This window comes from Schistocerca nitens, chromosome 9 (assembly GCF_023898315.1).
Source record: "Schistocerca nitens isolate TAMUIC-IGC-003100 chromosome 9, iqSchNite1.1, whole genome shotgun sequence".
Taxonomy (NCBI): Eukaryota; Metazoa; Arthropoda; class Insecta; order Orthoptera; family Acrididae; genus Schistocerca; species Schistocerca nitens.
Genome location: NC_064622.1, coordinates 414,122,190 through 414,149,144, shown reverse-complemented (window position 1 = coordinate 414,149,144; position 26,955 = coordinate 414,122,190). Strand labels below are relative to the sequence as shown.

General features: G+C 44.2%; 1 protein-coding gene across 2 annotated transcripts in view; it reads right to left on the bottom strand.

Annotated features, from left to right (window-relative positions):
• The window catches only part of LOC126203003 (glycoprotein-N-acetylgalactosamine 3-beta-galactosyltransferase 1-like), a 184,420-nt gene that overhangs the window by 64,609 nt on the left and 92,856 nt on the right, over positions 1–26,955 (bottom strand). For both annotated transcript variants that reach the window (XM_049937201.1, XM_049937203.1), the window contains exon 3: positions 1,299–1,454. In XM_049937201.1, the coding sequence (XP_049793158.1) occupies positions 1,299–1,454 (156 nt within the window). The remainder of the gene's footprint in view (positions 1–1,298; positions 1,455–26,955) is intronic.

Sequence of the window (26,955 nt, the reverse complement as noted above, 5' to 3'; positions counted from 1 at the left end):
GATAGTTTTCTACCTTATACTTGTCGCCGTTTTTAAATAATGGCTTCACTTTTGAAATTTTCAGCCTTTCTGGAAAAGCTCCTTCACTGAATGATAAATTGGCTATGTGTGCAAAGGGCTTTGCGATTTGTGGTGCTGTCTTTGTTATGATTGACACAGGCACCTCATCTATGCCAGCCGACATTTTGGGTTTCAAGCTTTGTATCACTTTCAACACTTCACCCTCATTTGTTGGCTCTACCCTCATCCTACAAGCTGTTTTTGGATATTCAGGGTTTTCTTTGTTTGTAAATTTTAAGCTTAATGAAGTTGTTGCATTTATGAAATAATTGTTAATATAATTTGGCAAATCTTGTTTATTAATATTGACATTTTTAAAATTTTTGAGGCTAATGTCCTAGTTTTCACAACTCTTCCCCGTTTCAGTCTTCACAATACCCCATATGGTTTTTGATTTGTTTTCAGACTGTCTTATAAAACTATCATTACTCATGAATTTTGCCTTAGCAATTACTTTTCTATATACCCTCTTGTAATTCCTGACATATTCTATGAATTGTGGGTCTGTGGATGTTTTCATTTTGGAAATTAGTCTCTTTAGAGTTCCACAGGAAGTTTTGATGCCAGCTGTGATCCAAGAACTTGGCTTTGTATTGCCATGTGACCTGATTTTTGAAAGCTTTTTTGGAAAACACATTTCAAAATATCCCATGAAAATGGAAGAAAATGTGTTATATGCATCATTTGTATTTGTTAGGGATAGTACTTCTGCCCAAGCCTCATTAGTTAGCATATTTATGAATTCTACACAGTTCTCTGTAGAAAAATTTTTTATACATGAAGTGTGTTTTTCTCTCTTTCAGTGGCCTTGAAGGGATTTTGAGGACAAGACCATTGTGGTCTGATAATCCCAAATCAGTATTTGTCACTTCAACTTCTGTGTGTCCTACATTTGAAAATATATTATCAATAAGACTGACTGTATTATTTGTTATTCTTGTGGGTGTGTGTATGTGTGGAAGCAGGTTGAAACTACATAACAGATTTAGGAACTGATCGTTTAGCCTACTTTCACTCATAAGATTAATACTGAAGTCCCCACACACAACTACAGTGGCTCTATTGGTGAACAGAGTGTTAAACAATATTTCTAATTGGTTAAAGAATATGTCTGGCTACAAGATACAAAGTAAGACAAGAATTTCAATTTGGCATTTGAAACCCATTTCATGTCTCCTCATATTTTTAAATGAGATATCAATACTTCTAGTCAGAGTACATTCACAGTCAACACTCACCATGCTCGGAAGTCATGAAGAGCAGCTTGTCACAGTTTTGGCCCCATGTGGCATTGACAGCAGCAGCCTTCGTGGCATGGTTCTTAGGACTGGTCATCACCCAGCACAACACCCGAACACGCTGTCGCAGGCTGTCAGCTGCAGTACGGTTGCATTCTAGAATGGAAGACAGTCTCCTTACAGTTACATTGATCAGACAATAGTTTCTCTTGTCAGCAGCTGATCACTCGGTAACAGACAAATCAGTAAAATTAAGTGCCACATACGAATAATTTGCCATACTTGCTAGACTTACAGTTGCGTCAGGGGCATAATTACAGTCATGGAGACCTGAGGCATGTACCTGAAGTGGGCCCCCTTCCCATTTCCCTGCCTCACCAAAGTGTCACCCACACCTTCTCTCTCACCTCTCACACCCTGTGTCACTACCCTCCCATGTACACACACCATTACCTACACAGTTCACTTTGAGTACAGAAGCCAATACTTACTCCACATAATGTGACTTCAAGAACATCCAATGCCAGATCGTAGGAATGAAAATTATGTTCCTGGTTCAATGTCAACAATGTCTCCATATTACCTGTGTCTTACATGGCAGTTTGTCATGTCCTAATCACTGGGACTGTATTAGGAATCTGTTGAACCTGCCTTTAATAAACTCTGAGCTAGGATGTGTTAAACATCCATATAAATGCAGTCATCTTCTGCAGGTCATTGTTAACCCTTTGCACAAAATTTCTCCCATTTGTGATAGCATCATACTTTCATTTTTCCTTAAGTCAATAAGTTTTCAATTCACTATATTGTTGCAGGACAACACCTTATCTCCATTTCAGGGATGTATGATGTATGTACTACATCACTATTGGCTACTCCTCAAGACGCTGTGTTTTCAACACAGGTGTCAATTGTTAGTTAAATATTACAAAAATCCCATTTATGACTCATTTCACTGTTTCTGAAGAACACACAGATCACATTAGTCTGCAAGAAGGGTAACAGAAGTGACCCACAACACTACCGTCCACTGTTCTTGACATTCATGTGTTTTAGAATTCTAGAAAATATTCCGAGTTCAAATGTAATGAGAGATATTTGACACAATGATCTCCTCCATGCCAACCAATACTGCATTTGCAAACATCAGTCACGCAAAACCCAATTCATGCTTTTCTCACATGATGACCTGAAAGCCATGGATCAAGCCGTTCAAGAAGCTGCAGTATTCTTTGATTTCCAAAACACATTTAACCCCAGCACCACACCAATGTTTATTACCAAAAGTATGATCATATGGTGTGGTATTTCTTGATAGGGGGAATGGAGCATGTGATCTTAGACGGAGAGTCATCACCAAATATAGAAGCAACTTCACCAAATTCCCAGGGAAGTTTGTTGAGACCCTGCTGTATATGTTGTATATTAATGACCTTGCAGACAGTGCTGTTATCAGTAATAAAGTACAGTCTGAAAAATGCTGCATAAATTGTCAATTATATCCTGATTACATTCAAAGTGGTGCAAAGATTGGCAACTTGCTTTACATATTCACAAATTTTAATGTTTATGGAATTCACAAAACAAAGTATATTGTACACTATGACTTCAATATCATTCAGTCATGATGGGAATTTGTCAATGCATAAAAATATGGAAGTGAAATGATTTGGTTGAATTAATAGGCTTGACCCAAATCCCATTATCAATTAAAGAAATCAAAAGTGATGTGGACACAGTAACCTGATAATCCAGACAAAGTTTATGCAATTGGGGTTAGCGAGAGTTGCCTGGATGTTGTTTGCTAACAATTTTTTGTCTTAACAGTCATGCACCCAGTCATAGCACAGTCCAGATTTTTTTTATTTAGGGATAGTTCTACTATACCCATGATGGTCTGAACAGACAATGGTAGAGTTGGTGAGGTCACTGTTACTGCATATCTATCAATGTGAGAACAGATACAACCTCTGTGAAATGTTACGAGTTTTAGAGCTGCTTGTTTTTGACAGCACACAAGTGTAGCCTTAGTTTTTTGGAGTCTTCAGATCAACACTTGGATGAAAGAAGTATTTGATTTGAAAGAAGTATTTGATTTGAAAGAAGTATTTGATTTGAAAGAAGTATTTGATTTGAAAGAAGTATTTGAAAGTGGTGTACCGAAGTTTGCACGTCAGATGACTACTTGACAGTAATTTCATGGCACGCTTCTGTTGCTATAATTTAATGTCTTTTGGCAAAAATCATCATAAACTAATAGTGACATCTCAATCTTCTGTGCTTACCAAACTTCACAGAAACAACTACCCAATTATATTAATGATGAAACAATCCATCATTTGCCAGTAGACGAGTAATTTTTCAAGAAAGTGAGCAAAGAAATGAAACCTCTATTTCTAAACATAAAACTCCACTTCAAATTCAGCCACTGGCACAATAAAAGGAGTGTCATTACATGTATCAACCTGGACCATGAAATCTAGGAGCAGTTTTTATTTATTTAGTCCAGTGCATTGGCAGGACTTCTTGTGGGTACACAGTCTATTTTAAAAATAAAATAAAAACAGTCATGTTTTCACATTATTATTCATTACCAACTGCTTTTGGCCATTTCCTCATACCATCTTCAGGCTTTCCTCTAACATTATGGCTGCTGGTGGTAGCAGACAGATCCATAGAAGTAAGGATGTCACTACCTTCTTTTTTATTATTTGATTTTTAGCATTCTACACTGTTTGCTGCTTTGCTCCAATTACAGATTGCTTTCTAAAATTTAACATTTTATTTTGTTTTCTTCACTGGTGCCACTCAATAATTCATGATAGCTGTGTGACTAATGAGAAAAGACACAAACTGTCAAAATATTTTTCCACAGTGTACTAACAAAGTAGCAGTATACGTCGCCATGTACAGTCCAATATTACTGGACACCCAGTCAAAATTCCTAGCAGCAATGTGGCAGATAACATCACTGATGTCTGTCAATTGCACAGAAGTTACAGTGGGCTGGTTCCTCTGGTACATAACCTTCAGCTTCCATTACAGCATGGATGAAACAGTTGTTCTGTCACCATAATATGGAGGGCATACAGTGTATGGCAATCCAACTGCAAAGGAGTGCAGTAGGAAGGTAAACTGCTTCAAGAGCATGCCAGATTTGCATAAAGGACCCAAAAGTAGGAATCTCCAAAATCAGTTTCAACATTACAGTAATTTTTGTTAAAGTACTAGATGATACGAGGCACTTAAAAAGTCCAATAAGGCAGACTAGGTGGACTAACAATTTTTAAAAAACTTTATTTTCATCTGGTACACAAAAGTTGTGTATGTGCCACAACATACGTGAAAATCAAGTTGAATTTTGGCAAGTTGCAGCATACTAGTAGTAGCCATGGAGTTTAGTGTTTTGCAAATATCTTACAAATAAACACATACTGAGTACATCTTTTCTCGTGAGTTGTGAGGAGGGACAGACAAGGGGAGGGAGGGGAGAGGAGCAGCACACAAGGAAGTAATTTAAGTTTGTATATTTGGCCACTTGCATTTACTATAATGGGAGAGGATCTCTTTAGAGGGAGTTAGCTGTGACTAGCTGATGCAGTGTTTGCACATGATGTTCATGTTACTTTTCTGTACTCGGGGTGGATTGTGGACATTATGTCCAAAGGAAGAGTCAAGAATGAATGAAAAAAAAATAATAAAAAATAAAAATAAAAATAAAAATAAAAATCAATCCCAGACAAAATCTTATTTACATAGGTGATAAGGATCACTGAATTAAAAACTTTAACCATAAATGAAGTGAAGCAAAATGGAAAGTTGAAGTGTCTCTCACATCAACATGGGGATAGCAGTGGTCATATTTCAACAAGTTTATTGACTGCACAAAATACAGTATCTCACTAGGTACTGGTACAGAGGCTTGACAGAGCTGATATCTAAAAGTCATCTGTTTCTAGTATGTAGTACACCACCAGGAGCTTTGTTGGAAAATACAATTGCAGAAAAATAATCAAGTTTCGATAATGTCATCCTGATTAGGTCCAACACAGGCACAGGAAAGTCTAATTTTAATGCTGCCTTTGTCTCTATGATGGGCTTCAAGAGTGTCCTGAGATGATATGAGTAGGCCAAGAGTGTCTCTCAAGCCGGAAGAAATGGCTCATGTAGTCCATGCATCAGCCTTTATACACTGAGGAGCCGAAGAAACTGGTACACCTACCTAATATCATGTAGGACCCCCACGAGCACGCAGAAGTGCCACAGCACAACATAGCATAGTCTCGACTAACGTCTGATGTAGTGCAGGAGGGAATTGACACCATGGATCTTGGAGGGCTATCCATAAAGCCATAAGAGTATGAGGGGGTGGAGACCTCTTCTGAACAGCATTTTGCATGGCATCCCAGATATTCCCTATAATGTTCATGTCTGGGGGGTTTGGTGGCCAGCAGAATATTTAAACTCAGGAGAGTGCTCCTGGAGCCACTCTGTAGCAATTCTGGATGTTTGGGGCATCGCATTGTCCTGCTGGAATTGCCCAAGTCTGTCAGAATGAACATGAATGGATGCAGGTGATCAGGATGCTTATGTATGTGCCACCCATCAGAGTCACATCTAGACACATCAGAGACCCCTCACTCCAAATGCACATTCCACAAACATTACAGAGCCTCCACTAGCTTGAACAGCCCCCTGCTGACTTAGGGTCCAAGGATTCTTGAGATTGTCTCCATATCTGTACACGTCCATCTGCTTGATATAATTTTAAATGAGACTCATCCCACCAAGCAACATGTTTCCAGTCATCAGTCCAATATCAGTGTCGATGGGCCCAGGTGAGGCATAAAGCTTTGTATTGTGCAGTCATCATAATGCAGCAGTTTCCAAAAGGGTTGCACTTCTGTCATGTGGAACAATTCTCTTCAGTCATCATTGGTCCCATTCTTGCAGGATCTTTTTCTGGGTGCAGCAATGTCAGAGATTTGATGTTTTACCAGATTCCTGATATTCATGGTACACTAGCAAACTGGTAGTCCGGGACAATCCCCACTTCATCACTACCTTGGAGATGCTGTGTCCCATCGCTCGTGCACCCACTAAAACACCACATTCAAACTCACTTAAATTTTGATAACCTGCCATTGTAGCAGCAGTAACTGATCTAACAACTGTGCCAGACACTTGTCTCATATAGGCATTGCTGATCACAGCACCATATTCTGCCTGTTTACATATCTCTGTATTTGAATCTGAATGCCTATACCAGTTTCTTTAGTGCTTCATTGTAGCTGCTGGTGGTGAAATACTTGAGACACTGTTTTCTTGTACATGTTGTGCAGACACAAATAGGTCCCTTGGAAGTAGCGGCCTCTGCCAGCACAGGTACCGCAACCTGATTTCTGGTCATGACTGCGACATGGAGAGCTCATGATGCTGAGGTGTGCAGGGGATATGTAGACTTCATGCATGCCCAAGAGGGTTCTCTCTCCCTTTTCTGTATTTGTCTGATACAGTGAAAGTAGATATGAATCCCTGGCCTGAAAAATGCACGGTAAAATTCACAGCAGCAGAAAATGGTGTAACTGGAGGAGGATTCGTAATGAACAGCAAGGCAGGGGAGAGAGTGAGTTACTTTGAACAATGCAATGATAGCAGTATTCTCAGTAGAATCAGCAGCAAACTAATGCCAGTAACACTAACTCAAGTATACATGCCATTGACACAAGTAGAAGACAAGAGAGAGAGAGAGAAAGGATGAGGAGTCTGAATGTTTAATTTAGTAAATTAAAGGAGATGGAAAACTAGCAGTCATGGATGATTGGAATTCAGTTGCAAGGGAAGGAATAGACAACAGGATTACAAGTGAATATGGGCTTGACAGTAGGAATGAGAGAAAAAAAAAGACTAATAGTGTTGTGAAGAAAATTTCAGGTGCTAATTGAGAACACACTGTTCAAAAGTAACAAGAGGAGTTGGTATACTTAGAAAAGGCCTACAGAGACAGGAAGATAACAGATGTATTACAACATCAGGCAGAGATCATGTCATCAGATATTGATTTGTAAGGCATACCCAGTATCAGATATAGACTCATACTACAATTTAGTAATGATGAGTAGTAGGCTGAAGTTCAGGAAAATCATCATAAGAGTCAGTGTGAAAAGAAGTGGGGTACTTAAGGACAGAGGAGTGATGTTATATGTTTTACTTTCTCTAAGGCTGTAGATACTCTGATAATGAATACCACAGTAGGCAGTTCATTTCAAGAGGAAAGGACATCTCTAAACAGGGCACTCGCAGAAGTTGGACAGAAAAATAAAGATGCAAGGAAGGTGGTGAAACTTTTGGTAACTGAAGAAATATTTCAACTGACTGACAACAGAAGTACATACAAAAAGGCTTAGGGAAAGGCAGGAATATAGCAATATAAGTCGCTTAGCAATGAAATGAATAGGAAGTGCAGGGACGCTAAGGTGAAATGGATCCAGGAAAAATGTGAAGATACAGAAAAAGAAACAGTCCTTCAATGGACAGGTTTTGCACATAAAACAATGAAAACAACCTGTGAAATTAAAAGCACAGAACATTAACAGTACAAGAGGAGTTCCATTTTTAAGTAAAGAGGAGAAAGTGAATGAGTGGAAAGAGTGAATTAAAGGTCTCTACAATGGAGGAGGAACTGTCTGATGATGTGATGGAAAAAGTGGGAGTTGATGTGGATGACACAGATGATCTAGTATTATAGAGTGTAACACAGATTTAGAAGTCTTATGATTAACGAAGATGGAAGGCCAAAATAACATTCCTTAGGAAATCACTGGGAAATACAATCTGGAAAATAAGGGTGGACAAGTGTGAAAACTATCAAACAGTCAACTTAACAGCTCATGTATCAAAGTTGCTGAGAAGTATATACAGAAGCATGGAAAAGAAAACTTAGGATCTGATAGATGACTATCAGTTTGGCTTCTGTAAGTGCAAGATCACTAGAGTGGCACTTCTGATGTTGCAGTTGATAATGGAAGCAAGACTAATGAAAAATCAAGCCACCCTCACACAATGTGTGAACCTAGAAAAATCGTTCCTCAATGCAAAATGGTGCCAGATGTACGAAACTGTCATAAAAAAAGTGGTAAGCTGTAGGTAAAAACAGGTAATACACAATATGTATAAAAAGTAAGTTGGAACAATAAGAAATAAAGACTAAAAGCGAAACACTCTGATTATGAAGAATGCGAGACAAGAATGCAGTCTCTATCTCTCCTACTGAAGCAATCACGGAAATAAGAGACAGGTTTAGGAGCTGGATTAAAATTCATGGTGAAGGAATACCATATCACAAATAAGATTCACTGATAACATTGATATCCTCAGTGGAAGTGAAAAGAATTACAAATCATACTGAATGAAATGAAAGATGAGACTTCAGGAGTAGCAGAAATGAGATCAGTAATAAAATTAATATAAAAATTGGTGACCATAAAGGAATTCTGCTACCTCGGAAGGGCAATATCTGGCTCAAGGAGCAAGAATGACATAAAATGCAGACTAGCAGAGGTGAAGAGGGCATTCCTGGCTAGAAGTCTACTAGTAATGAACAGAGACTTTAATTCAAGGAGGAAATTTCTGAGAAAGTACATCTGGCGCACAGCATTTCATGCAAGTGAATCACGGACTGTGGGGAAAACCGAGAAGAGATTCTAAGCATCTGAGATATGGTGCTATAGAAGGATGCTGAAAATTAAATGGTCTGGTAAGGTAAGAAATGAGGAGGTTCTACACAGAAATGGCAAGGTTAGAACTGCATGCAAAAATCGACAGAGAGAAGGGTCAGCATGATAGAACTTGAGTTAAGACGTCAGGGAATAAATTACATGGTACTTAAAGGAGCTACAGAGGTTAAAAACTGCACGGGACGAGCGACATTCAAATATACACTACATAACTGAGGACATCAGGTGTAAGTGTTCTAGCCTCGAACATTCTGATATTCCTGGAGGAAGTTTCACTCAAAGGATCAACACAGATCAAGGAAAAATTAGTGTGAAACACAGCTCCCCGTTTCATAACCAACTAGCTAAGCACCTGCTGCTTTGCTCATGTTGACTGGATGATCTCCACAATTTTTTATTATTATTTAATCAAAATTTTATGTTCTCACGGCCACCGCTCAAGTGCAAAGCATCACAGATTAGATTAATACTTGTTCCATAGATCATGAATACGACACTTTGTAATGATGTGGAACGTTTCAGGTTAATAAAGGATGTCTGTACAAGATATTGTTGTTGTGGTCTTGAGTCCTGAGACTGGTTTGATGCAGCTCTCCATGCTACTCTATCCTGTGCAAGCTTTTTCATCTCCCAGTACCTACTGCAACCTACATCGTTCTGAATCTGCTTAGTGTATTCATCTCTTTGTCTCCCTCTACGATTTTTACCCTCCACGCTGCCCTTCAATACTAAATTGGTGATCCCTCGATGTCTCAGAACATGTCCTACCAACCGATTCCTTCCTCTAGTCAAGTTGTGCCACAAGCTCCTCTTCTCCCCAATTCTATTCAATGCCTCCTCATTAGTTATGTGATCTACCCATCCAATCTTCAGCATTCTTCTGTAGGACCACATTTCAAAAGCTTCTATTCTCTTCTTGTCTAAACTATTTATCATCCATGTTTCACTTCCATACATGGCTACACTCCATACAAATACTTTCAGAAACGACTTCCTGACATTTAAATCTATACTCGATGTTAACAAATTTCTCTTCTTCAGAAACGCTTTCCTTGCCCTTGCCAGTCTACATTTTATATCCCCTCTACTTCGACCATCAGCAGTTGTTTTGCTCCCCAAAAAGCAAAAACTCCTTTACTACTTTAAGTGTCTCATTTCCTAATCTAATCCCCTCAGCATCACCCGACTTAATTCAACTACATTCCATTATCCTCGTTTTGCTTTTGTTGATGTTCATCTTATACCTTGCTTTCAAGACACTGTCCATTCCGTTCAACTGCTCTTCCAAGTCCTTTGCTGTCTCTGACAGAATTACAATGTCATCGGCGAACCTCAAAGTTTTTATTTCTTCTCCATGGATTTTAATAACTACTCCAAATTTTTCTTTTGTTTCTTGCACTGCTTGCTCAATATACAGATTGAGTAACATCGGGGATAGGCTACAACCCAGTCTCATCCCTTCCCAACCACTGCTTCCCTTTCAAGCCCCTCGACTCTTATAACTGCCATCTGGTTTCTGTACAAATTGTAAATAGCTTTTTGCTCCCTGTATTTTAACCCTGCCACCTTTAGAATTTGAAAGAGAGTATTCCAGTCAACATTGTCAAAAGCTTTCTCAAAGTCTACAAATGCCAGAAACATAGGTTTGCCTTTCCTGAATCTTTCTTCTAAGATAAGTCGTAGGGTCAGTATTGCCTCACGTGTTCCAAAACTTCTACGGAATCCAAACTGATCTTCCCCAAGGTCGGCTTCTATCAGTTTTTCCATTCGTCTGTAAAGAATTCGCATTAGTATTTTGCAGCTGTGACTTATTAAACTGATAGTTCGGTAATTTTCACATCTGTGAACACCTGCTTTCTTTGGGATTGGAATTATTATATTCTTCTTGAAGTCTGAGGGTATTTCGCCTGTCTCATACATCTTGCACACCAGATGGTAGAGTTTTGTCAGGACTGGCTCTCCCAAGGCTGGCAGTAGTTCCAATGGAATGTTGTCTACTCCCGGGGCCTTTTTTTGACTGAGGTCTTTCAGTGCTCTGTCAATCTCTTCACGCAGTATCATATTTCCCATTTCATCTTCATCTACAACCTCTTCCATTTCCATAATATTGTCCTCAAGTACATCGCACTTGTATAGACCCTCTATATACTCCTTCCATCTTTCTGCTTTCCCCTCTTTGCTTAGAACTGGGTTTCCCTCTGAGCTCTTGATATTCATACAAGTGGCTCTCTTTTCTCCAAAGGTCTCTCTAATTTTCCTGTAGGCTGGATCTATCTTACCCCCTAGTGAGGTAAGCCTCTACATCCTGACATTTGTCCTCTAGCCATCCCTGCTTAGCCATTTTGCACTTCCTGTCGATTTCATTTTTGAGACGTTTGTATTCCTTTTTGCCTGCTTCATTTACTGCATTTTTATATTTTCTCCTTTCATCAATTAAATTCAATATTTCTTCTGTTACCCAAGGGTTTCTACTAGCCCTCGTCTTTTTACCTATTTGATCCTCTGCTGCCTTTACTATTACATCCCTCAAAGGTTCCCATTTTTCTTCTACTGTATTTCTTTCCCCCATTCCTGTCAATTGTTCCCTTATGCTCTCCCTGAAACTCTGTACAAACTCTGGTTCTTTCCGTTTATCCAGGTCCCATCTCCTTAAATTCCACCTTTTTGCAGTTTCTTCAGTTTTAATCTACAGCTCATAACCAATAGATTGTGGTCAGAGTCCACATCTGCCCCTGGAAATGTCTTACAATTTAAGACCTGGTACCTAAATCTCTGTCTTACCATTATATAATCTGATACCTTTTAGTATCTCCAGGCTTCTTCCATGTAGACAACCTTATTTCATGATTCTTGAACCAAGTGTTAGCTATGATTAAGTTATGTTCTGCGCAAAATTCTACCAGGCGGCTTCCTCTTTCATTTCTTAGCCCCAATCTATATTCACCTACTACATTTCCTTCTCTCCCTTTTCCTACTCCCGAATTCCAGTCACCCATGACTATTAAATTTTCGTCTCCCTTCACTACCTGAGTAATTTCTTTTATGTCATCATACATTTCTTCAATTTCTTCGTCATCTGTGGAGCTTGTTGGCATATAGACTTTTAGTACTGTCATAAGCGTGAGCTTCATGTCTATCTTGGCCACAATAATGCGTTCACTATGCTGTATGTAGTAGCTTACCCGCACCCCTATTTTTTTATTCATTATTAAACCTACTCCTGCATTACCCCTATTTGATTTTGTATTTATAACCCTGTATTCACCTGACCAGAAGTCTTGTTCCTCCTGCCACCGAACTTCACTAATTCCCACTATATCTAACTTTAACCTATCCATTTATCTTTTTAAATTTTCTAACCTACCTGCCCGATTAAGGGATTTGACATTCCACGCTCCGATCCGTAGAATGCCAGTTTTCTTTCTCCTGATAACGACGTTCTCCGGAGTAGTCCCCGCCCGGAGATCCGAATGGGGGACTATTTTACCTCCGGAATATTTTACCCAAGAGGACGCCATCATCATTTAATCATACAGTTAAGCTGCATACCCTCGGGAAAAATTACGGCTGTAGTTTCCCCTTGCTTTCAGCCGTTCGCAGTACCGGAACAGCAAGGCCATTTTAGTTAGTGTTACAAGGCCAGATCAGTCAATCATCCAGACTGTTGCCCATACAACTACTGAAAAGGCTGCTGCCCCTCTTCAGGAACCACACATTTGTCTGGCCTCTCAACAGATACCCCTCCATTGTGGTTGCACCTACGGTACAGCTATCTGCATCGTTGAGGCACGCAAGCCTCCCCACCAACGGCAAGGTCCATGGTTCATGGGGGGTACAAGATATTACATTGCACAAAATATTGCATGACACTAATGTTTAAGTTGTTTTTTTTCCCTTAATTTATATCTAAAAATTCAGCCAATGAGTAGAAGAAGTTATCTAGAAATTCTTTTAATTTATTTTTAAATGTTAGTTGGCTATCTGTGAGGCTTTTGATGCTGTTTGGTAGGTGGCCGAAGACTTTTGTGGCAGCATAATTTACCCCTTTCTGTGCCAAAGTCAGATTTAATCCTGCATAGTGAAGATCATCCTTTCTCCTTGTGTTATGGCTATGCACACTGCTATTACTTTTGAACTGGGTTGGATTATTAACAACAAATTTCATAAGTGAATCTATATACTGTGAGGATCCCTAGATCCTTAAATAGATGTCTGCAGGATGACTGTGGGTGGGCTCCAGCAATTATTCTGATTACACATTTTTGAGCAATGAATACTTTTCTACTCAACGATGAATTACCCCAGAATATGATACCATACGAAAGCAGTGAATGAAAGTAGACATAGTAAGCTAATTTACTGTACAAACAGTGTAAAACCAAATATAACTTTTCGTAGTTCTAGCTTCGGGCAACGGCCTTGCCGCAGTGGATACACCGGTTCCCGTGAGATCACCGAAGGTAAGCGCTGTCGGGCGTGGTCGGCGCTTGGATGGGTGACCATCCAGGCCGCCATGGGCTGTTGCCATTTTTCGGGTGCACTCAGCCTCGTGATGCCAACTGAGGATCTACTCGACCGAATAGTAGCGGCTTCGGTCAAGAATACCATCATAACGATGAGGAGAGCGGTGTGCTGACCCCACGCCCCTCCTACCCTCCGGTCGGATGGTCCCGATGGAGTGTTAGTTCTAGCCTCAAAATTGCCTCAGTCGTGACATTTTCAAAAAACATTTCATCCCCTATTTCAGTCCCTTAGGGTGGAGTTTCGAAAAATCCCTTCTTTAACTATACCTATAGTATAAGATCAACATCCTCTCCAAATTTCAAGTTTGTCCTTAGGGGTTTGGGCTCTGGCAAACAGTGAAGTGACAGAAGTCATGGGAGATCTCCTAATATCGTATTTGACGTCCTTTTGCCCAGCATAGTGCTGCAACTCGATGTGACATGAGCTCAAGTCATTGGAAACTCCCTGCAGAAAAATTGGGCCATGCTGCCCCTGCAGGGTGTTCACAAATTCTTGCTTCTAGAACTTTTAGAGGGGAGTGACCACATAATATTTTGAATAGGAACTAACGTCTGGAAACGTACCGTGCTACAGCCGTTTGAAAACATGTTTGCTAGGTAGGCGTGCAACAGTAGACATGATGTGGCGTGCTGAAGTCAGATTGGCTGATGTCATTCGATGTCTGTCCTACCTCTCTGACCTGGTTTGAGTCTCATTCACGTGTCCGTGAATGTCAGTTCGGCCATACATGTCTGGCGATCTGGATGATCAAATCATTTGCCAAAATTGTCCAGAATGTTCTTCAAACCAATCGCGAACAACTGTGGCACAGTAAAATGGCGCTCTGTCATTTGCAAAAATTCAATCGTCGTTTACGAACATGTAGTCCATGAATGGCCCCAAATGGTCTCCAAGTAGCCGAACATAATCATTTTCAGTCAATTATCGTTTCAGTTGGATCAGAGAATCCAGTCCATTCGATGTTGGCACAGCCCACACCATTAGGGTGCCACCGCATGCTCCCACAGTTCCTTGTTGACAACTTAGGTCCGCGGCTTCGTGAGGTCTGCGCCACACTCTAGCCCTACCGTCAGCTCTTACCAACGGAAATCTGAACTCACCTTGCCATGCCACGGTTTTCCAGTCATTTAGGGTCCAACCGATATGGTCACTAGGCCAGGAAAGACCGTGTAGGCGATGTGCTGTTTCAATAGCGAAGGCACTCCCGTCGGTCGTCTGCTGCCATAGCCCATTAACGCCATATTTCGCTGCACTGTCCTAACGGAAACGTCTGTCGTACGTCTCACACTGATTTCTGCAGCTATATCATGAAGTGTTACTTATCTGTTGGCACTAATAACTCTACGCAAACGCCGCTGCTCTCGATCGTTAAGTGAAGGCCATCGGCCACTGCATTGTTCACGTTGAGAGATACTGTCTGAAATCTGGTATCCTCGACACATTTTTGACACTGTGGAACTCTGAATATTTAGTTCCCTAACGATTTCCGAATTGAAAAGTCCCATGTGTCTAGCTCCAACTACCATTCCACGTTCAAAGTCTGTCAATTCCCGTCATGCAGCCTCAATCACGTCGGAAATCTTTTCACATGAATCACCAGAGTACAAATGACAGCTCTACCAATGCACTGCCCTTTTATACCTCGTGTACGCGATACTACCACTATCTGTATATTATGTGCATATCGCTATCCCACGACTTTTGTCACCTCAGTGTATATAGAGAAGATATCCTGCAAATACACTCACGCTCATAAATTAAGGATAACTGCAGAATGTGGTGCCAAACAACGTGGCACTACACAAAACTGGCGCTAATAGCATAGGCACATAGGGAACACACACGACACAGATCTGTAAGTCCACGGTATTGGTAATAAGTTGAGAAAACCATCCCGAAAAGCATGTGCTACAAAACGCCACTGTTTCCTGCGTATATACATCGACATAAATATAGGATATGATCACCATGCACACATACACAGGCCGCATAACGGGCTGGAATACTCTCGATCAGGTGGTCGAGCAGCTGCTGGGGTATAGCCTCCCATTCTTACACCAGTGCCTGTCGGAGCTCCTCAAGTGTCCCAGGAGTTTGAAGACGTGCAGTGATACGTCGACCGAGAGCATCCCAGACGTGCTCGATAGGGTTTAGGTCTGGAGAACAGGTAGGCCACTCCATTCGCCTAATATCTTATGTTTCAAGGTACCACTCCATGATGGCAGCTCGGTGGGGCTGTGTGTTATCATCGATCAGGAGGAGGGTGGGACCCACTGCACCCCTGAATAGGTGGACGTACTGGTGCAAAATGACGTCCCAATACACATGACCTATTACAGTTCCCCTGTCAAAGACATGCAGGGGTGTACGTGCACCAATCACAATCCCACCTCACACCATCAAATCACAACCTCCGTAAAGGTCCCCTTCAAGGACATTAAGGGGATGGTATCTGGTTCGTGGTTCACGCCAGATGAAAATCCGGCGAGAATCACTGTTCAGACTACACCTGAACTCGTCCGTGAACATAAACTTGGACCACTGTTCCAATGGCCATGTACTGTCTTCTTGACACCACACTTTAAGGGCTCCTCTGTAACCAGGGGTCAGTGGAATGCACTTTGCAGGTCTCCAGGCGAATAAACCATGTCTGTTTAGTCGTCTGTAGACTGTGTGTCTGGAGACAACTGTTCCAGTGGCTGCGGTAAGGTCCCGAGCAAGGCTACCGGCATTACTCCGTGGCCGTCTGCGGGCACTGATGGTGAGATATCGGTCTTCTTGTGGTGTTGTACACAGTGGACGTCCCGTACTGTAGCGCCTGGATACATTTCCTGTCTGCTGGAATCGTGAGATCACACTTTGTAGCACACAGAGGGCCCGTGCTATGACCTGCTGTGTTTGACCAGCCTCCAGTCGCCCTAGTATTCTAGGCATCATAAAGTCATCAATGTGTCTTCTTTGAGCCATTTTCAACACACAATCACTATTAGCACGTCTGAAAACGCCTGCACACTTACTCGTACCGAACTATGACCTGCACCAACACACCTCTGCGTATGTGGACTGCTGCCAGCGCCACCGTGTGACGACCGCAGGTCAAATGCACCGCATGGTCATACCTCGAGGTGATTTAAACCCACAAACTGCCAATCAGAGCGTTGTTTAACCATGTATCAGCATTATCCTTAATTTATGAGCATGAGTGCTGCTGGAGAAGAAGTGGATGCCATTTTCCTAGATTACAGGAAGGTATTCGACACTGTACCAGAGTGTCGACTGATACTCAATGTACAATCATATGCTTTACCGTCATAAATATGAGATAGGCACGAAGAATTGTTTGGTAATAGAACAGAGTTTGCAGCACCAGCCAGTGGATGTTCAACATAAATCGAAGTATCAGGAATGTCACAAGACAGCCCAATACAAAAGCTGACGTTTGCAATACAGACTGCCCTGGGAAAAAAAAAAGAGGTGGGGGGGGGGGGGGGCGAAGGCACCCAGAACACATGGTCGGATGTCAATGTAATTTGGTATACGTATCCACCATGTATGTAAATGATCAGAGTCGTGACAGGTAGAGCGGCCACCACATTGCTTTGGCGTTGATGATGTTTAGTGTTGTTACCAGGCCTAGGAGGGTTTATAAGGGATGTGAACAGCATCAGATGTTTGATCATCGAAGGAGACAAATACCATGTAATCTTGTGATACAGTTATCAGCACCTGATAGTGTCTGTAGGGGTCTCACTGTGGTCTCCATGAGGTCGACTGTCGAAATCATGCAATATCGTGACTTGTGGGGGTATTCTGATATGACAGTGGCCCGATATTGGACCGCATAGGAACGTCGGTGCCGACATATTCATTATAAAGGCTCTGGTCGACCACGTCTGAGTATCATTGTATTGTGCACCAAGCACATTGTAGCCCATTCACGTACATTGTAGCCCATTCACATCTGTGCCTGCCATTCGAGAACAAATAATGACTCCCTGCAACATTCTAGGCCATTCCACAGCAGCTGGGCTAGGGAATTACTGTCCCATGCGTAGGCTTCCCTTAACAGCCCAACACCAATGCCTGGGTTTGGACTGGTGCTATGACTGGGAAATACGGGATCCTGATGAATGGCCTTGCATTGTGTTCATCGATGAGTCGCAGTCCGGCAATACACCAGATTGGCGAGTATTGTGGCAAGCCAGGGGCAAGTCTCAGTCTCCCAATGTTCTGGAGAGGCACATTGGTGTTACTCCTGACATCTTTGAAAGTAGCACAACCACAGTACCTCTCATAACGTATATGTAAATAAGGGCATGTCGTTTGTAGTGAGGCAGTAGACGAGCAGCCAAGGAGGTTGGAGATGTCAAACAGGCGTCCAGATCCAGCAGAAGCGTGCACCTTGGACTACCGAAGGCAACGATAGATGTATGTGTTGTCACGGCATCGAGATCCTAAAGTGCAGCAGCCATTCTAGCAGACGAATTAAAGCAGCAGATCGCTGTATCTTCAGTTGCGACATTCATTGCGATTTTGGAAGCGACTGTTGCGTTTTCTTTCTTTGGAAGTGTGAACTTGTCATCATAATACTAGTTATTTACATTAGCATTAGGAAAATTAATAAGTTCACTCCACTGATAAGTGTCTTATATTGTAATGCAATGCGCTTCGTTCCTTTTTTTTTTTTTTTTGGTTTGGTTTTAGGGCGCAAAACTGCTATGGTCATTAGCGCCCAGCCTGTGACTTAGGAAATAGTAAAAAAAAAAAACGAAACTGAAAATCAGCAGCAATGGGAACAAAGTCATAAAATTGGAGAAACTAAAAGCAGAAGGAAGGCTTAAAAATCCACTACAGAAAGGGGTTGGTTGTCCCCAAAAAAAGCTTCAAATGACTGACGTCATTTCACTAGCACTAATAAACTGGAGAACGCGGTCGGCTGAGCGCGTGTCATCTGCTAAAATCGACGATAGATCAGGCGATAGCTGTAGACGGGCGCGTAACGGATTAAAATAGGGGCATTCCATTAAAAGGTGTCTTACCGTCCACAGCTGAGAGCAGTGGGGACAGAGTGGGGGAGGATCGCCGCTTAAAAGATGTCGATGGCTAAAAAGACAGTGCCCTATCCGGAGTCTAGTTAAAATTACCTCCTCCCGACGACGCGTTCGGGAGGAAGAAGTCCAAGCGCAAGGAAGAGCTTTCACTTCCCGCAATTTATTATTGGGTAGTGTTAACCAATGCGCATGCCATAAATGAGCAACTTTGCGACATAAACCGCTCCGTAGATCGGTGAAGGGAAGCGATTGAATAGCTGGCCGAGGAAGAGAGACTGCAGCCTTGGCCGCTATATCGGCCGCCTCATTCCCACAGATACCAGCGTGTCCCGGGAGCCAGAGGAACGCCACCGAGACGCCCCCCAGATGGAGCAAGCGCAGACAGTCCTGAATCCGGTGGACCAGAGGGTGCACAGGGTAAAGAGCTTGGAGACTGAGGAGAGAGCTGAGAGAATCTGAGCAGATAACGTACTGTATCCGCCGATGGCGGCGGATGCAGTGGACAGCCTGGAGAACAGCGTAAAGCTCCGCAGGATACACCGAACACTGGTCGGGAAGCCGAAATTGATTTGGGGTGTCGCCAACAATATAGGCACTCCCTACACCTAACGATGTTTTCGAGCCGTCGGTGTAAATAAATGTGGCGTCCGTCATTTGTGCACATAGAGCAGCAAATGCCCGACGATAAACAAGTGTAGGGGTACCATCCTTGGGAAATCGACAAAGGTCACGGAGCAGGCAGATCCGGGGACGGAGCCAAGGCGGTGCTGTACCCGAAGTTGTCAAAAAGGTTTTAGGAAAGCGGAAGAAAAGAGAATGGAGCAGTTGACGGAAGCGGACTCCCGGGGGTAGTAGGGAGGAGGAGCGGCCAGCATACCCTACATCAAATGAGGCGTCGAAAAAAAGGGCATGGGCTGGATTAGCAGGCATGGAAGACAGATGGCTAGCATAACGACTTAGAAGGACCGCGCGCCGATTGGACAACGGAGGTTCAGCAGTCTCAGCATAAAGGCTTTCCACAGGGCTGGTGTAAAAAGCTCCAGACACTAAACGTAATCCACGGTGGTGGATAGAGTCGAGACGCCGAAGAATAGACGGCCGAGCAGAGGAGTAGACTATGCTTCCATAATCCAATTTCGAGCGCACTAAGGCGCGATAGAGGCGGAGAAGGACCACTCGGTCCGCTCCCCAGGAGGTACCATTCAGGACACGGAGAGTGTTAAGCGATCGCAGACAGCGAGCCGAAAGATAGGAAACATGGGAGGACCAGCACAGTTTTCTGTCAAACATAAGACCCAAGAATGTAGCGACGTCTGAAAATGGAAGGTTGACAGGTCCTAGATGTAAGGAGGGTGGAAGAAACTCCTGATGACGCCAAAAATTAACACAAACGGTCTTACTGGGAAAAAAGCGGAAGCCGGTTTCGATGCTCCAAGAGTGGAGGCGATCGAGACATCCTTGAAGACGTCGTTCAAGAAGGCTGGTCCGTTGAGAGCTGTAGTAGATCGCAAAATCATCCACAAAGAGGGAGCCCGAGACATCGGGAAGGAGACAATCCATAATTGGATTTATAGCGATGGCAAACAGTACAACACTCAGCACGGAGCCCTGGGGTACCCCGTTTTCTTGGGAGAAAGTGCGGGAGAGAGTAGTGTTCACCCGCACCCTAAATGTGCGCTCTGCCATAAATTCGCGAAGAAAAAGGGGCAGCCGGCCTCGAAAGCCCCAAGAGAACAGTGTGCGGAGGATGCCTGTCCTCCAACAGGTATCGTATGCTCGCTCCAGATCAAAAAATATTGCTACCGTTTGGCGTTTCCGGAGAAAATTGTTCATGATATAAGCGGAGAGAGCAACAAGATGGTCAACTGCAGAACGATGCTTTCGGAATCCGCATTGGGCAGGTGTTAAAAGACTGCGGGATTCCAGCCACCACGCTAAACGGTAATTCACCATACGCTCTAAAACTTTACAGACACTACTCGTGAGAGAAGTGGGGCGATAGCTAGAGGGGAGATGTTTGTCCTTTCCAGGTTTCGGAACAGGAACGACGATAGCTTCCCGCCATCGTCTGGGAAAAGTACTGTCGGTCCAAATTCGATTATAAAGGCGAAGGAGGTAACGCAGACTATGGGTTGATAAATGCAGCAACATTTGGACGTGGATACCATCTGGTCCTGGGGCGGAGGAGCGAGAAGAAGAGAGTGCATGTTGGAGTTCCCGCAAGGAGAAAACAGTATTGTAGCTTTCGCGATTTTGAGAGGAGAAAGCAAGAGGTCGCACTTCCGCTGCACGTTTCTTCGGGAGAAACGCTGGCGGGTAATTTGAAGACCTCGAAATCTCGGCAAAGTGCTGACCCAACGAGTTAGAAATTGCGACGGGGTCCACTAATGTGTCATGCGCGACAGTGAGCCCAGAGACCGGGGAGAAACTAGGCGCGCCTGAGAACCGTCGAAGCCGACTCCAAACTTCCGAGGCGGGAGTGAAGGTGTTAAATGAGCTAATAAAGAAATTCCAGCTTGCCTTCTTGCTATCGCGGATGACACGACGGCATCGCGCTCGTAGCTGCTTACAGCGGATACAGTTGGCCAAAGTAGGATGGTGGCGGAAAACGCGGAGAGCACGTCGCCGCTCACGTAGTGCATCACGGCATGCCTCGTTCCACCAAGGAACTGGGGGGGGGGGGGGGGGGGCGCCGGGGCAATTCGGAGGTGCGTGGTATTGAATGTTCCGCAGCTGTAAGAATAACGTCGGTAATATGTGTGACCTCATCGTCGACGCTGGGAAAGTGACGGTCATCGAATGTCGCTAGAGACGAAAAAAGTGTCCAATCGGCTTGAGCAAACTTCCAGCGTCGCAGGCGCATATATGGCCGTTGAGGCTGCAGTCTAAGGACACATGGAAAGTGGTCACTGGAGTGTGTATCATCAAGGGCGAACCATTCGAAGCGCCGAGCTAGCGGAACAGTACCGACCGCAAGGTCCAAATGAGATAAATTTGCCGTGGAGGCAGACAAAAACGTAGGGACCCCAGTGTTGAGGCAAACTAGATCTGCTTGGTGGAAGACGTCTAGCAAGAGTGAGCCACGTGGACAAGGATGTGGAGATCCCCAAAGCGGGTGGTGGGCATTGAAGTCCCCAACCAGCAAATATGGGGGTGGAAGCTGACCAAGAAGATGAAGGAGATCAGCTCGTGCCATTGGTGTGGACGATGGAATGTATACAGTACAAAGAGAGAACGTGTATCCGGAAAGGGAAAGACGGACGGCGACAGCTTGGAAGGAAGTGTTTAAATGGATTGGGTGATAATGGACAGTTTCATGGAGAAGAATCATGAGTCCTCCGTGTGCTGGAGTGCCTTCAACAGAGGGGAGATCATATCGGACGGACTGAAAATGAGGGAGAACAAAGCGGTCATGGGGACGCAGCTTTGTTTCCTGAAGACAGAAGATGACCGGCGAGTAGGATTGTAAGAGGATCGACAATTCATCCCGATTGGCTCGAATCCCGCGGATATTCCAGTGGATAATGGACATAGGGTGAACAGAAGACGGAGGAATGCGACCAAGGTCGCTGTCAACTCAACGACTGCTCTGAGCTTGCGACCGACAGCATGGAATGGCATTCAGCCGAAGGCAGAAGATCCTGATCCATAGGTTGGTCAGGAGCAGCTCCTGCCACCAGCGACCGGCCGGTTGATCGGCCGCCAGCAGTGCGCCTCGGCGACACAGAAGACGGCCGAGGGCGACTTCCGCCAGGTGGTGCTGTAGATGGGACACGCCTTGGCGGAGAAGGAGAGGAACTGGGTTTCTTTGTAGCCTTCTTGGAAGTATGATGTTTAGAGGAAGGAGGAACCGATGGTTGGGAAGTTGCCATACGTAAAAACTCTTCACGAGTATGCTCTGCTCTTTTTTCGAAGTCTTGGTGTCTGACTTTTGGGCTCGAGATTTAGCAGAACTCGACAAAGGGTGAGCCAGAGAGTGGGCAGGCGAAAGTGGTGAGGTTGAACGGGCGATCTTTGCGCTGGCCGATCTGACGACCGTGGCACTAACGGTGAGGTCGCAAGTCTGCGTGGCCGCCTCCTTTGTTGGCCGAGGAGAAGCAAGGACAGTGCTGTAGTTTCCTTTCTGAGGCACGGTGGGCTGTCGACTGGCGAATAATTTTCGAGCAGCAAAGGTCGACACCTTTTCCTTCACCCTAATTTCCTGGATGAGTTTTTCGTCCTTAAAAACGGGGAAATCTCGAGAGGAAGCGGCGTGGTCACCCATACAGTTGATGCAGCGAGGGGATGGAGGTGGACAAGCACCCTCATGGGCATCCCTGCCACACGTAACACATTTGGCCGGATTGGAACAGGACTTGCTGGTGTGATTGAACCGCTGGCACCGATAGCAACGCGTAGGGTTCGGGACGTAAGGGCGAACGGAAATTATCTCATAGCCGGCTTTGATTTTCGATGGTAGTTGAACTTTGTCAAATGTCAAGAAGACAGTGCGGGTTGGAATGATGTTCGTGTCAACCCTTTTCATAACCCTATGAACAGCCGTTACGCCCTGGTCAGACAGGTAGTGCTGAATTTCTTCGTCAGACAGTCCATCGAGGGAGCGTGTATAAACGACTCCACGCGAGGAATTTAAGGTACGGTGCGGTTCCACCCGGACAGGGAAGGTGTGTAGTAGTGACGTACGCAGCAATTTTTGTGCCTGGAGGGCACTGACTGTTTCTAACAACAGGGTGCCATTCCGTAATCTGGAACAAGACTTTACAGGACCTGCAATTACGTCGACACCTTTCTGAATAATGAAAGGGTTGACCGTGGAGAAGTCGTGACCTTCGTCAAACCGAGAAACAACAAGGAACTGTGGCAACGATGGAAGAACTGACTGTGGTTGAGACTCAGTGAACTTACGTTTGTGAGCAGACATAGTGGAAGGTGAGGAAACCCTTGCGGAAGAATCCCCCATGATTACCGGCGTCTCCGATGGCGCGCTCCTCCCTTGTGGGGGCCCTCTCTGAGGGCACTCCCGCCTTAGGTGATTGTTCACACCTCCCGACAAACGGACGGAGGGACCAATCGGCACTTTCGGAAGGTATAAGCTCGGGTAATCACCCCTCCCTGGGCCTGGCCGTTACCAGGGGGTACGTACGTGTCCTACCTGTCTACCCGGGGCGGGGAATTACGCGTTACCCCGTCACCGGCTACGCATGGAAGTGCGTGGGTTGGCCTTCAGACACGCACAGGGAGGAAGAAAGAGAAAGGGAAAGGAAAGAAGAGAGGTCTCAAACGCCGCAGCGGAGAAGGTAGCCGGCCGAAGTGGCCGAGCGGTTCTAGGCGCTTCAGTCCGGAACCGCGCGACCGCTACGGTTGCAGGTTCGAATCCTGCCTCGGGCATGGATGTGTGTGAAGTCCTTAGGTTAGTTAGGTTTAATTAGTTCTAAGTTCTAGGGGACTGATGACCACAGCAGTTAAGTCCCATAGTGCTCAGAGCCATTTTTGAACCATTTGGAGAAGGTAGAGAGAAGAGGTAAGGAAAAGAGAAGGACAAAGGAAGGATGAAGACTTACAAGCAAGGAATGAAGGCGAAGAATGTAGTATATGTACAAGCGTCCGTCTCCGGACGTAGGCACAAACCATAACCCCAGAGAAAGGGAAAGAAAGAGCCAGAGGTGAAGGGGGGGGGGGGCGAAGATGGGGAATGGGGAAGGATGCGGAAAGGGAAGGTATGCAGCCCGGAAAGGAAGGAAGGCCACATCAGCTCGGGGTCCCGTGCTCGCTACGCACGTATCCACAAAAGAGTTGTGGATCCCCTGGGGGGGGGGGGGGGGCGCTTCGTTCCTGCATTGCAGCTGTATCTGTGGAGTGGTACTTCTACAAACCTATACGTCTCTTGTTTAACCCCACTGAAAAGCATTTTTTTTTAAGTGACAAACGCCAAGCTGCACCCTGATCCACGTTAAACTCGAGAAATTGGTTCCAAGATGGGAAGAAGTAGTGAAAGGTATACCAGAGGTAATTGGTATACTTGTAAATCAACTTAAACAATATATCAGATAGGAGGCTGACATTACCAAAATCATACTAGTCCAATAGGGAGAAAATGGTTCTAACTGATTCAAACAAAACGTCAGGCGTTATGAAGTGCCTCAGGAATCGGTGTTCGAACCAGTTTTGTCCATTGTTTACGTCAGTGATCTGCCTAGCCTGTTGCCTTCCAAAAACGTGAAGTATGCAGATGGTAACATTTACTAATTCTCATAATGACAAACATACTATGGAGGAAATGAATAAATCTAAGGACTCCGGGTACCGGATAGCCACGTGGCAATAGCGAGAGACAGCCCCGGGTCTACAGTATTTCAGAACCGGTGCAAAAGCTTGACAGTGGCGACAACTATCAGACACCTTTGCCAAAGGTCGCCCGATAACATCGACTGACAGCTTGGTCGCAGTGCGTCCGATCTCCGTCAGTTTTTAGCGGGTTCAAGTAGATTAGGTTAGAATCTATTCTGTGCATGAAGTAGGTTAGATTTTAACTTGTTAGAGCGGAATGGATACAATGGCGCCTCTGTACTTGGAGGTAAGTGCTGCATTGAGGCTTTTGCTACTAAAAAGCCGTCTAATGTTTGTGAATGAGCTACATCTCTTTCGGAAAGAACATGGTGGGTATTGTACTCTCTGTCCTCAGTTAGTGGAATAACCAGACAAGTTTTACGAATCCATGAGATGACGGGAGAAACACTGTTGCATACTCGAGATAATTCGTGGTGACCTTGAAAACCAAGTTACGAACACACTGTTTTGCTGTATTTGTTTAAGGTTGTGGAGGCGTACGTCAGTTAATCTTCAATGGCTCTCATTCAGCATAAATGTGAAGGACAAGCCTACGGTTAAGCACAAGGTTTAGCATAAGATACTCTGAATACCTAAAGCATTGAAATTGGAAATACCGTACACCACATTTGGGAACCACTTCATATTAACAAAATCGGCACCCTAGTGGCATAAAACGCCAGAAAGCAGTAACAATAATTTGTAGATAGCTCATGCCAACCTAACACAACCCAAAAATGTTCAACTACAGTAATTATAAGATATGCCACCATCTCACTTGACCAAAATATTTTTTGAGGTTATAATTTACGCCTAAACTTTCCAATAAAGATTCTACCTATTTGTAATTTCCAACAAACCTGCGATTTTAGTCCACTGGTTGCGAACTATTTTCATCCTCAGGATGCCGCCGAAGCGTCCTGTCCGGCTGTCGCATCGGCAACACATAGCCGTAGTTCGGTCAGCGTCCAGCGGCATCAAAGTTGTTTGGCTGCTAATGGGGTTACTTTGAACACACATAATAACCTTCCGTCTGTGCAAGAATTGTAAAGTTATATTTTGTTCCATTAATATTTACATTTTTCTGGTCGTCTCTGCATATAGTGTGCGAGAATGTCGGTTGATTTCACCGAAAACAAACTGATTCTAACTTCACCGATCGTTGTCCGAAATCGATAAATTCAGACGATTAGATCGGTTACAGTGTGAGCGCATACGTAGTGGCATACTGATATGTAAAGATCGGCCATCGTCGGCCGGTGTCGGTCGTCGGCGGAATCCGATGTCGGTGCCACTGTTGCCGCAGCCTTAATGTTTGTTCCCAGTTGTTCGCGTACGGAGCGCGGGAAGAAGGCTTACACGTAGTATACGAAGACAGTAACTTGTTCTCGAAAGAACAGTTACTGTTGATGACCGTGCAGCTTTTCCCTGGAATAAATGCTGACTAACTGACAACCTCAGCTGCCGACAGGTGTTGATATACCTCTATGTGGACAGCTGAAAATGTGTGCCCCGACTGGGACTCGAACCCGGGATCTCCTGCTTACATGGCAGACGCTCTATCCATCTGAGCCAGCATTTATTCCAGGGAAAAGCTGCACGGTCATCAACAGTAACTGTTCTTTCGAGAACAAGTTACTGTCTTCGTATATATAGTTAAAGGCTACCCAGCCATTGATCTTCGTCTGTGCGAATGCGCACAGGATGCCCAAACTCTTACGGGAATCGCCAAAGCGTGCGCGAGTAATGAATGGGTGGGCAAATGTCTATAAGGTACAATACATATGTAGAATTGTGGACAGTTGGGAATGTCTCACGGGAAGCGTGCCAGGGATAAGTCCCTGCAGTCGCGCTATTCATCTGTGTCCTCGGTGGCTCAGATGGATTCGAGTAAAAAGTTTCGCCGGCACGGTAGCTCAGCGTGTTCGGTCAGAGAGCCGCTTGGCCTCTGTAATAAAAAACTGAGTGGAAGGATCAACCACCGAACTTGAACAGGATGTCTTGCGACGTCCGCAACGA